The 13,058-nt window shown below is 37.1% G+C and overlaps 1 protein-coding gene across 2 annotated transcripts in view; it reads left to right on the top strand.

Annotated features, from left to right (window-relative positions):
* Positions 1-13,058, top strand: part of ODF2L (outer dense fiber of sperm tails 2 like) — a 36,851-nt gene that overhangs the window by 10,289 nt on the left and 13,504 nt on the right. For both annotated transcript variants that reach the window (XM_058658802.1, XM_004582194.4), the window contains exons 6-8: positions 2,149-2,334; positions 5,546-5,655; positions 6,896-7,031. In XM_058658802.1, coding sequence (XP_058514785.1) covers positions 2,149-2,334; positions 5,546-5,655; positions 6,896-7,031 — 432 coding nt within the window. The remainder of the gene's footprint in view (positions 1-2,148; positions 2,335-5,545; positions 5,656-6,895; positions 7,032-13,058) is intronic.

Genomic DNA, 13,058 nt, shown 5'->3' with positions numbered 1-13,058 from the left:
TAGATTATCCTTATATTTTTTTCTTTAAAGGTTTTATTTACAGCATTTTTTTCTGTACATACGCCCCCACCCCCACATTTATGGTTGATGTCTTTATTTGAAAGGCATAGTTAGAGAGGAACAGACAGGGAGAAAGGAGACAGCATGCCATTCACTGATTCCCTCCCCAAATAGCCACAATAGCCAAGACTGGCCTGGGCCAAAGCTGTGTAAGTCCAGAACTGCATCAAGGCCTCCATGTGCGTGGCAGGAACCAGATACTCGGGCCGCATATGTATTCTGGCATACATTTTATAATCAACCAGATTTTTTTTGTTGTTGTTTGTAATCATGAGAAATTTTAAATTTGTTCATCTAGCTTCACTGTTCAGGTAATTAAGTAATACCCTTGTTATGTAATGCCACAATGATATAATTAAGGGGATTTTTGATTAGTTATTCTCTTGGAGTGACAGAGTTTTGAGAATAGAATTTGGGGGGTTCCTAAAATGTACTCATTCATTTGCCAGGTGGTAAGCAATTATTTATTTAGTTTAATTTGATAGTTTCTGTGTGCTTCTTGGTAGTGCCTAGTACAAACTTTGATAAATCTACTGATCAAAGTTGGTTTAGAACCTTATTAAAAATGGTTATCTCACCTCTACGTAGGGTGCGAGTTTTTAACTCATTTAGCAAGCATGCATGGTAACATCCTGACACCCTGTGGCAGTTTTAGGAATGACAGCTGTATTTCCTTTGTCTTGGATCTGGTGCAATGCCCTTGTCTGTTTTCACTCAGCTTCTTATTACAGTGTTTCATTATGGTTTGTTGTTGTTGTTGTTTAAGATGGATTTTTTCAAGTCAGTTTAAGAATGTTTTGTCTCCTCTCTTAGGTTACCTAACCACTCTTTAAGAAATGAAATCTAAACCTTAGAATGTGCCTCTTAATCTGAGTTTTATGAAGTTAAGAAGCATAGTTTTTGTTGAACTTAGTAGAAAACATTTTTTTCCCTGTGATTCTTCTGAAATTTTTAAAAATTAAAATGACAGTACAGGAAACGGGAGGCCAAAATCTAAATTCTGTAATTTTGTACTTTTTCCCCACCAATACTAATCTACTTTCAAAACAGAAAAGTATTAACATCTTAAGTCTTCAAATTAATAGATTCTCTGTACTTAGGAACTTTACAGATGAAGCCTTTAAAATTAATTAATTAATTTGATATTAGCGATGAATCTTCTATCTGCTAGTTCACTTCCTAAATGACCACAGCTCCTGCGGCTGGGTTAGGCCGAAGCCAGAGCAAGAGATCCCAAGTACATTGCCCAAGTGGGTGTCAGGCCCTTTAGCTCTGGGGCATTCTTTGCTGCTTTACTCTGCACAAACAGCCTTAAAATAATTTGAAATATGATTTATCAGACTACATCAGCTAATCATCTCCGTAACCCAACGTTATATGATTATGCTCCAAGAGGTATAGCACGATCATGTTGATTAACATCACACTGCCTCAAACATCCTCATCTTAGGGATTTGATAGTGACTCACTTATCTAAATCCAAGTTTGATGATGTCATAATGACTTAGCTCTCACTGGTTCAAGTGGCACTTCTGTTGTCCTTATTGGAACCCTGGAGTTGGGGTGTGCTTACTGATCCTGGTAAATTCAAACTTGATAAATCAGTCTATATTTATATCTTTTGTATCCTTCATGATTTACAGATTTTGCTAAAATGTCCTTATCTTTCAAACTAAAGGCATGGACATGTTTGTGGGGATACCAGTTCTATTGAGCTTTGCATACCTATTATGTGGCTCATTTCTAGCTCAGTTACGCTTTTTTTTTTAACTAGTGCTATGTGTAAGATTCTAGATATGCACAAAAGTGTTCTGGTTAATCTCAGATTTTTTAAGGAAGTTAGTATCTATAGCAAAGTCACCAATATTAATATCCTTAATAACGGTAATATTAGTTTTGTGTGGGCATATGTTTTCAATTTACTTACATTACTGGTTATGAAAAAGCATTGGTGAAATCACTTTTCTTCACTGTTTTGCTTTTTATTAATCTTATGTTTAATAACTGAAAAATCTATAAAAATCATGTGTTTTTAAAAAATGATTACATAAACAGAATTCTGAAATCATATGTCTGTTATTTTTTCAGGGCTTAGAAACCAAGATAGCCAAGTGGAACTTACAGTTGAAAACCAGTAAGCAGGAGGCAGTAGCAATGAAAAAAGCCAGTAGGCAGAAGGCTATAGCTCTGAAAAAGGCATCTAAGATTTATAAACAGCGGCTTGAGCATTTTACAGGCGACATTGAAAACATCACTTCCCAAATTAGAGATCAGGTAAGTACACATGTTCTTTTCTAAAGATGGTGCTTTGTGGAGTTTATGTCATGAATGTTATGATGCTTAATATCAAGATTTTGTTCTGATTGCTACTGGAAAAACTCTACTGCTACTTTTTGCTTTAGTCTTTTATTTTGAAAGATTCCATAAAATGCTAATTTGGTACATTGAATTATATCGGCATGTTCTTGGGAACATAAGGGAAATGTTAAGGCTGTTAACTAAGGCTAACCCTACCCTGCATTGGTGGCTTCCCATGAATATTAGCGTGTTTGAGGTCCTGCAAAGACTGTTAGAAGCACAGTGCAATGAAGGGTCCTGAACTAAGAGTTTCCCATCCTTACTTAACCACAGAGAGCTGCTTCTACCCACAAAGCAGCTCCTGGAACTGGTTCTGAGGAATAAGTTTGGGAAATGCTGATTTATGTTATTAGGCCAGATGACTTTATTCAGTAGTAATTCGCCTCACTTGATCTCTGTAATGCATTTAAAACTGCATGCTGATGTAAACAAGCCATGTGAAAGACATCTTCGGGTATGGAAGAAAGTTGAAAACTTGTTATTGACAAATTATTGTATTTATTCAGTTAATTAATGAGTGCTGCCCTGGTGTCCCACCCTTTAAGAACTTAGGTTACAGTTTATAGAATTGTTAGAGGCATTCAGAAATGAAAACATTTTATAAAACTCACGAAATGAAAGAATACTTTAGAAGCTCAAGTGTTAACAGTTGAAGGCTCCAATGTTTAACCTATGTTTAGATGAATTTAGGTAAGAGTTGAAGACTCGGTCCAAAATCAGGGAGGTTGGAGACGTGACTGAACACTAGAGACAATGTGGAATGGAAAAAGCCAGCAGAGGCACTGATTACTTGAGTTTTCTGTTTCCCTAACATCTTGCAGGCCCCAGGTCACAGTAGAGAACCCCTTCCCCATCTGTGAACTTGTGACTTCAGAGAAGGAACATAACTTCTCCAAGCTTCCATTTCTTTTTTTCTATAAAATAGGACAACGGTACGATTCGTGTCACCTGAGCGTAGTGGGGGATAAGTGAGACACGCATCGTGGCCCAATGTCTGTCTGTCCCACTTTCTTGCCATGCTCTTCCTTCCTGTTACTCTGAGGTGGACAGCTCATTTTGTTCTATTTGCTGCTACCTCCAGCTTTCATGCTGTTCCATGGCTCAACACAGCTGGTTCTATGGTTCTATATTCTAGTTGTTCAGGGGTCTTTGCAGCTGAAGTTTCTCCAGAGAGACCTTTCCTGGCTATTTCTTAAGGAGTCCTTTAACAATTAATCGTACATTTGTTTTCCATAGCATTCATTAAAATATGAAACTGTCTCACTAATTTTTTAAGTTTACTTCTTTTTGTAGCAATTCCTCCACTAGAGTGTAAGTTTCTGGGTGGCGTGGGCTTGCTCGTCCTGTCCCATTCACCTGGGAGTGCCCTTATCTAAAACGGCATCTTAAGTCCAAAACATGAGTAGTTCAATATGAGCTGAGTAGAATTGAATAAAATATCATCTCATCTTTATGCAATGCCCAAAGCTTACCAAGTACTTACAGAGAGATCAGAGAGAATGAGAATTTGGAAGTGTCTACTAGTTACTGGTTTCAGAGAACTCTGATGCAGGAAAAGAGGAGGCAAATGGATTGTTGCTGTGTGTCTGTGTGTTTATAAGGAAGATGAGAGAAGAATGTGGATTTTGGAAGTGCTGGGCAGAACTTCCACAGTTGAAATATCCTGTCATTCTGTATCCTGAAGATGGTTTCCTTTGTTTCTTTGAAAATCAGACACATTCCAGTTGTGTTTCTCATGGCTTAAATGTGCCATATCTCCAAAGCAAAGAGAAAAAAGGTAGGTCACCTTAGGACATCTCTTCTAGGAAGGTAATTCCCTCCCTGACTAGCGCTACATTTTAGGCATGTCATATCAAGTACTATTCTCCACACTAATTATAGGTAGTGATTACATGTCTAGTTGTTGTGGCTGTTCTAACTCATACCAGTTGTTGACCTTGTTTCATGGCTTCTCACTTACTATAATGTATAGTGATGGAGTACTGGGATCTATCATATACAGATGTGGGGGTATAATGGAACATGCAACCCTGCATCCAGATGAAAGATGGATTCCCAATGAAACTGTTGGACATGTGTAGACAATGGGATGCTGGACTGTCTGACATTGTCTGTACCAACAATGTTGGGGTACACTTAAATAAGAGACTGATAGAATTATGATTCCTTATGAAGGACTACACTATTGTAACAAAATGGGAAAAAAATCTGATGGAGGTTGGGAGTTTGGGGGGAATCCCAGCCTATACAAAATTGTACCACATAATTCAAAATTCGAAATAAAAATATATTTAAAAAACGCCTTTATTGAAAAAATTTTACAGCTGATTTTGGACAAAAACTGTCTAAATTTAGAGAACTCTTTTATGAAAGATTTGCCCTATATAAGACATTTAGGTCAATTTGAAAAGTACCACTTCAAAGGGTCAATTAAAATAAAATTGTGCTGAGCAGCCAAGACAGAAAAGACATACAATCATACTAAATAGTTTTTGTATTAAATCTTCCTCCTGAGATTTTTATTTAACTTACTCAAAAAGTGTGTGATTATTTATGTTTTGTCACTGATAGCCTCTAAATTATCTTACAGAATATCACCACTTGATCAAAAACATGTTTTGATTATATGTTCATGCCAATAAGTTTATAAATGCATTTCAGTTTATTGGTTTCTGAAGTCATCAGTTAGCTTTTGTTGGATGATAAATCCTCTTCAAAACTGAAAAAAAGAAATATGGAATTAGAAGTAGTCCCCATGTTTACCAAAGTAGGATTCTTTTCCTTCTCACACTCCAAAGCTTTTATAATTGTTTTGCATTTTGTGAATAGAAAGGAAATTATCTTCATTTATTAGGATATGCTGTTTTAAAATAACTGCGTCAACATCTTTTAAAATGTTACCTTGGAGCTATCATTATGTGCATATCGAATATTAGCAATTCGGTTAAAGTATACTTTAAAACTTTCCTATATTCAATGTTGTATACTGGACTTTTTCCAATTGGGTTTTATGCTGTCTTGGAAGAATGTTTACTTGTTTAGGAAGTATATGTATTTACAGCCCTGAACAAAGCAACAACATTTTTTTTTTTAAAGTTGCAAGATCAGTATTTTATGTATTTTTTAGGAAGCCAAGTTGTCTGAAACAGTTTCAGCTTCCAATGCCTGGAAAAGTCATTACGAGAAAATTGTAATAGAGAAAACTGAATTGGAAGTTCAGATTGAAACAATGAAAACGTAAGAATTTGGGATTTTTTTTTACTGTTTAGTAAGGAATGTTTTTGGTTCTTTGGTGTTTGGGTGATTTGTATTTTGGTTCTAATGTAGCAAGGTGCTATCTGATTTATTTTTGCTACTTATAACTATAAGCTTTAATTACTCCACTATAAAAACTAGTAAAAGCCATTATTCATTAAAAGTGAACTGGTTTTCACATTTTGAAACTTTGAATTTGTAGATTAGTTATGTGAGTACACGTATCAGCTATTTCTAGTATATATTAATAATAGTAAGTTTGTCTTCAATGGCAATAATGTTTCTTTATTAAACAAGAATATAAAAGATTATATGAGGGAACTTAAAAGAGCTTGTAGAAAATGAAATTAAAAGATAGCTTTTTTTGGAACTTCCTGAGTAATTTTTTTCTCATAATATGCACTCCCTTCCCACATGCAAGGACTTAAATTTTGTCTTTGCAGCAAAATAAACTTAACATCTGCATTCCATTTTGTACAAACTCTTTATCTTCTTGAAACAAAGATTGTGATACATAAATGCTTTGAAATTCTAAAAGGTAATATTCTAAGTTGGAGTAACTTAAATGTCTAACAAAGAAAACCAATGAATGAAAAATACATATATCTCATGCTTTTAAATGTATTACTGGAAAGTTAACAATAATGAGTTCTAAATATTTGCTTTTAGATATTTCGCTTTTATATAACTTATTTATATAAAGGGAACATGTATTCTTGTGTTTCGTGGTACAGATTTAGCTGCATGGTGGCACTTGCCAGTGCTCCTCACCCACCCTTCCCTCCTTTTAAAATGGCATATTTTGATTTCACTTTGTAGACTCAAGGTTAACACTCCACTAGGTAAAGAATTCAAATATATTCAGTTTTATCATTGCAAACTTTCTGAAGATTAGTTGTAATTGACTTATGTGGTCTTTTTCTTCCACCTTATCCCTAAAACTGTGTGTGTGTATGTGTACCCTCACTGGTGTGGATGGTGGGTGAGACGTTTATTGAATATAAAGTACTGGGTAGTTGTTTCTAATCATGATTACTCTGTTGGTAATACCAGATTACTTCTTCTTTTTTGCCTTGTTCTGTGAGTTCTGTTCACTTCCTGTTTGTGTACTTCTAAATGGTGCACCTACCAAAATGATTTCAGAAATGCACTTGATACGAGTTGCTGGAATAAAAATTTATATGACTTTTTTTTTATCAACGATGTTATTTATTTCATGAAGGCAAATTGTTAATCTTTCGGAGGACATAAAGAAAATGGAAGCCCATGGTAAAAATTCATATGAAGAAATTCTTAGAAAACTACAATCAGTTGAGAATGAAAAAGAAACTCTGAATCTTGAGAATACAAAGTTAAAGGTACTAGCAGGGATGTGTGCTGTGTGTTGTATGATCACAACTTACTGTATTTCATGGAAGGGCTTGTAAAGCCAGTGTGTTTAACATGATACTCCTGTATTACTTTGTCCTTTATGTTTCTCCAGATATTACAGTATCATTATGATAGGTGACTTCGAAAACTGTCTTACCTACCTGTATTAATGCTTATATACACACAAACTTACTCATGTATGTACTTTTGTTTATAGTTGTATACACAGATACTAAAGTTAAAACTAAAATTGTTTACAGTAGTAAAAAATAGGATTTTAAAAGTTAAATAACTATCTCTATGTCTCAGCTTCAAGAAAATTTCTTTACTCTTCCATTTTAGCAGTTAAGTGAATCATCCAAAATTACATTAAGTTTAATGCGTAAGACTATTTCTAGGTGTCATGGTTACGATAGGATATAACCTCAGGCCTGGGCTATTTGAAACCACAAAGTATGTTCTTGGCTGCTTTATAACCAGAAAGAATTTTCCAACTTAGTCAAACAAATCCAAGGGGCGATTGGTTTGTCTGTGTATGAGAGAAGAAATGGGGAAGACATTTTATACTTTCTGAGAAAGAAGATGTATGAGCTCTCAGTAAGTAGAGAGATTTGTAACATGGGGTGACTTGACCAAAGTTGATAGCTTCCAGTTCCATGACACTACATTGTAGGGCAGAAAATATGAGGACTCTTAAAAAAAGTTCATAGGAAATACTCTGCTTAGATTTCAAAAGATTTTTATGGCCAAAATAAACTTATCTTTTAATTCCATTGTTTCATGAACTTTTTGAAGTTCCTTGTAGGACAAAGTAAACCCCATTTTGAACCATGAAATAAAGTTTGTATGCACAGGGTAAATAATAGTATATTAGAATGTGTTATCAGTAGCATAGAATACATTTTAAAGAAGCTTGTGAGTTTAGGAGCTACCATTGTTTTCCATGTTTATAGCTGTTAGACTTTAGCACTGCATTTACAACTACATGGTCTTTATTGTGTCTGTGTGGCACTTAAGGAAGATGCTAGACTCCATTTTTTTTCTCTTTTTTTTAATAATTAACCTTTTTATTTATTTATTTTTTTCATATTAGAAAGTTACTGATTTCCTTTTTTGGGAAAAATTATAATTTACTGGTTATTTAAAATTATGTAGGCGTTATGTAACAATTGCAATGGTTTGTTTTTATTAATTATTTAAATATTTATTTGAAAGGCACTGTGGGAGAGGTTGGAAGGGAGGGAGAGAGAAAGGTAGACAGAGGTCTTCCATCTACTGGTTCGTTTCCCAAATGCCCACAGTAGTCGGTGTTGCGCCCAGCTGAAACCTGGGCCAGGAACTCCATCCCGGTTTCTCACGTGGGTGGCAGGGACCCAAGCACTTGACCCATCATCTGCTGCCTCACATGCACATTAGCAGGAAGCTGTGTTGGAAACAAATGTGGAACTTGATTCCAGGAATCCTACTATCTTATGCAAGCATCCTAAGCAGCAGCTTAACCCACTACACGGTGCTTACTCTTACAATTTTTAAAAAATATTTACTTATTTTTATTAGAAAGATTTACAGAGAGAAGGAGAGACGGAGAGAAACATCTTCGTTCTGCTGGTTTACTCCCCTGGTGGCTGCAATGGCTAGAGCTGAGCCGATCCCATGCCAGGAACGATAAGCTTCTTCTGCCTCTCCCACAGAGGTGCAGGGTACAAAGGCTTTGGGCCATCCTTTGTTGCTTCTCAGGCCACAAGCAGGGAGCTGGATGGGAAGTGGAAGAGCTGGGGCACTAACCAGCACGCATATGGGATCCCAGTGCTTACAAGGTGAAGCCATCAAGGCAGGCCCCCTGTATATTTTGATTTATTTATTTTTAATTTTTTAATTTTTTATCTTTTATTTATTTTATTTTTTATACATTTTATTATTCTTCTTATTTTATAGTACAATTTCATATTCCCTTATCACCTTCCCAGTTCCCTCCCCCCCCAGTTCCTCTATATCATTACTAACATATACTTCTTCATACTCAGTCATATGTCCATCATTGCGGGCATGGACAATGGCAGAGAGTCCAGAATCCTATTGTCAAGATATAGTAAACAGTTTCATTGTAAGTCCATCTTTGTCTGGAAGCAGAAATACATACCACACTACATCCTCATATCTGAATGTTAGTCTCCATTTCACAGCTACTGTACATCTCCTTAAATGAAAAGTCATGATTCAAAATAAACAATAGAAAGAAAAGAAGAAATTTACAATGCCATGAAGTTAAATGACATGTTACTAGATATGACAGTCTCCATTACACAACTACCGTACATCCCCTTAAATGAAGAGCCACAAAACAAAATCAACAACAGGGAGAAAAAAGAAATTAACAACACCAAGAAGTTAAACAACATGCTATTAAATGACTAATGTGTAGCTGAAGAAATGAAAATCAAGAACCTTCTTGAAGAAAATGATGCTATCGTGTGACATACGAGTCATTGATTGATTTAATCAGAAGGAAGTGTTTTGAAGAGATGAAACTAACAGAGAATAACAAAACCCATGTGATATAGTTTCCGCTAATCTTTGTTGAAGTGTGTCTCCTCCAGACAATAAGCAGATGGGTTTTGTTTTTTAATCAAGTGTACTACTCTATGATGTTTGAGTAAGCTTAAGCCATTTACATTCAGAGTTTAATATGTATGGGTGTTACTTTGGTCCTGTCATTTTAGGAATGGGTTGTTCATTGGTTTAGTCTTCTGTTGTCATTTTACTGGGATGTTCTTCCCGTTTGCTTTTGGTTTTGGTAGGTGCTATTCCTCTTCTCTGCCAAGAGAACATCTTGAAGTATCATTTGTAGGGCAGGTTTGAAAGAGGCAAATTCTTTTAGCTTTTCTTTACTGTGGAAGAATTTTATTTCATTTTCAAAGACAAAAGAAAGCTTTGCTGGATATGTTATCCTGGGCCGACAATTTTTTTTTTTTTAGGATCTGAAGTATGTCAGTTTCCTGTGAGAGATCTCCTGTGAGTTTCATTGGCATTCCTTTATATGTCAGTTGATTTTTTTCATGTGCACATTTCAGGATCTTTTCCTTATGTTCAATTGAAGAGAGCTTGATGATCATATGTTGTGATGAAGATTGCTTTTGGTCAAGCCTGTTGGGAGTTCTGTGCCCCTCCTGGAACTTGTTTCTCAATTCTTCCTCTAGATTAGGGAAATTTTCCTTTATTATTTCATTAAATACATTTGCAAATTCAGCTTCTGTTTCTCCACCTTCTGGGACTCCCATAACTCTTAGATTTGGCCTCTTAATAGTGTCTTTCAATTCTTGAATACTTTTTTTGGCCTGATTCAGCTCTGCTTCCAGCTTTTTGTTTGCTTCCCCCTGATGACAGAAATTATCTTCCCATTCTGAGATTCTTTCTTCTGTTTGCTTCATCTATTTTGGAGACTCTCCACTGTACTCTTAATTTGCTGTACTGTGTTCTTAATTTCTGATATACCAGCCTTGATTTGCTTTATTGCTTCCTTAAATTCTTTGAACTCTTGCATGAGCTTCTCATTGTTGATCAGAATCTTTAAAATGAGTCTTATGGATTCTGTATGCCCCATTTTCTTGATGTCTTCCTCAGTGAGCTCTGAGATTGGCATAGGGTTTTGCTCCTTTGCAGGAAAGTTTTCAGCAATATCCATTGTGCCTTTGTCTCTTCTTTTGCTCTTGATCATTGTACTTCTGGTTAGCAGAGTCTTCTCCTTGGGGCAGGTTTCTAAGCTGTGTTACCCACAGGTCTACAATGCGATTTTACTTATTGCAGTTGGTACACAACTTTTTGCTTACAGCCACTTGTGCCCCAACCTCCAGCGAGTTCCAGGTCTGGGTTCTTATGTCAGATTTCCACCGTGGTCTCCACAGCCCCAGCTCTTGGCTCACCACTCTCCTCCTCCTGTGATACCGTGCTGAGGCTGCACTGTTGTCTCTGCAACCTTTCTCCCACTTCTGGTTGGAGCAGGTCCCAGGATTAGAGAGACACCAGGTGTGCTATATAATTAGGTTGTTGGTGGCGCTGATCTTGCTGGAACTTGTTGGATGTTAGGTCTGGGTGCCACACGGACCTATTTTGACCCGTACGATGACCCAGTCGATATTATTTTCCTGTGGGACCAGTGCAATCTCGGACCTCAGCAAGTTCTTGTGTGCTCAGCACATGCACAGTTCACCATTGTCCCCTGCAGTCCCAAAGCTATTGCCACAGTGCCCAAAATGGCGCCTGCCGTACAACCAGTAAGGTTCTTGATTTGCTGGCCGTCAGATCTGAGAGCTATCCCAGACCTGCCCTAAGTGGAATCCGTAGAATGCCACGTTGTTGCAGTTCACCCAGACAGAAATGAGCTCACTCCCAGCTCAGCGCATGCCTAGTCGTTTCCCTTGCCCTCGCCCTTTCCTCCTTATGCAAAATGGTGCCCAATTCAGCTTTAGGGGGCTGACTGGGCTGTGAATTCCACTCTGTTCTTGCACTGCCCGTCTGAGATCTGCTGCTCTGTCTCTGCTCCTTGTGAAATCAAACGGACCAGCAGAATGGACAGTTCTTTGGGTTCACCTCCCAAGCTCCCAGTGAAAGTCCCTTCCCACCTGGTTGCTGGTGGAGTGCAGGCTGCTGTGGAGTTCAGATCGCCGTGCTGGATTATCAGTCTCTGCAACACCACACTGTTGTGTCCGCTGCTTTCCTGTCAATCTTCAGGTGCCCCTCTGCTGCTGTTCTGTCCTTTCCTATTTCCTGAAATATATCCTCTCTGCTTCATCTTGGTTAAATGTTTTTCCGTTTGTATAGATGTGTCCTTACCCTATTCCACCATCTTGATTCTCTGCCCCCTGTATATTTTTAATGAGGAACAAGACTTATTTTTAATTTTACTGTTTAAAATTTTTCATAGTATGTTTATAGGTACAGGGATTCTTCCTCTCCTACCATACCCTCCCTGTCATTGTTGTCCTTATTATTACAATGGTATAATCCTTAAGCAACAGTCACAAGTCCAATATTTTGCTGTTTAAGTGTATCATGGCATTGTGCGTGTAGACAGTTGTACAAAGTCTAGTATCCTATTGTCAAAATATACTTACCGGTTTGAATGGGAGTCCTCCTTTTATTCGGGAGTAGAGATGTATAATTGCAGCACATCTCCACTTCCCAGCATGCTAGTCTTCATTATGCAGTTCATCTTTTAAGTATCATTACTAAAGAAAGCATCCTAAGAAAATGATGACATTCTAAGCTTTCAGTTTCTTAATTGTTAACCTAAAAAAAACAACAACAACAACAAAAAACCCAAAAACCAAAAAATACCAAAAATACCCTACTATCTCCCAAGAGGAGATACATCTAAGTCTCCTTTACCCATTCTAAACCCCCTTTCCTCTTGTATCTCTAATATGTGCTGGAGGGAGAATTTTTTCCATTGGAGGTTTTGGCATATTGTCCCAGGGATTGACCTCTTTTTCAGCTCCTGATCTGTCTTTGTAGGGAAGGCAGGATATTGCACTGTACCTTGTATGGTCAATTAGTGGTTGCTTACCCCCTGTGACAGAAAGCTCAAACCTTTCCAATGATTTATAAAATTGGTTGGTTTTCTCACTGTTCAGTTCCATGATCTTTAGATTAATGGGCAAGGGCTGGTTCGTAAACGTCCTCTGCACTGATGTGGTGAATTTGAAGTGTAGAACTTGACATTGCCAGTCCCCTTGGCTGTGGTGCTTAGAGGGGGGTGAGTGGAGGATGTGGCACAAAGGAGAGGAATAGCCAGTTCCTACTTCTCTCACTTTAGCTTCTTTAGGAATACTGTTGCTTTGACTACTTTTTGTCAATAATTATCTTTTTTTTTTTTAAGCAGTATTGTCTTTTGAGGGATGTACAGGTACGCAGTTCAAAAAATTGTGGAAACTAGAAATACAGAAAGGAAAAAATGAAGTGATCCTTGATTTCACTTCTCCTGCAGTTGCCCATCTTCTGTGACATTTCTGTTTTTT

Source organism: Ochotona princeps, chromosome 2, assembly GCF_030435755.1.
Source record: "Ochotona princeps isolate mOchPri1 chromosome 2, mOchPri1.hap1, whole genome shotgun sequence".
In the NCBI taxonomy this organism is placed as follows: Eukaryota; Metazoa; Chordata; class Mammalia; order Lagomorpha; family Ochotonidae; genus Ochotona; species Ochotona princeps.
Note: the sequence above shows the minus strand (reverse complement) of the source record. Positions and strands in the feature narration are given on the sequence as shown.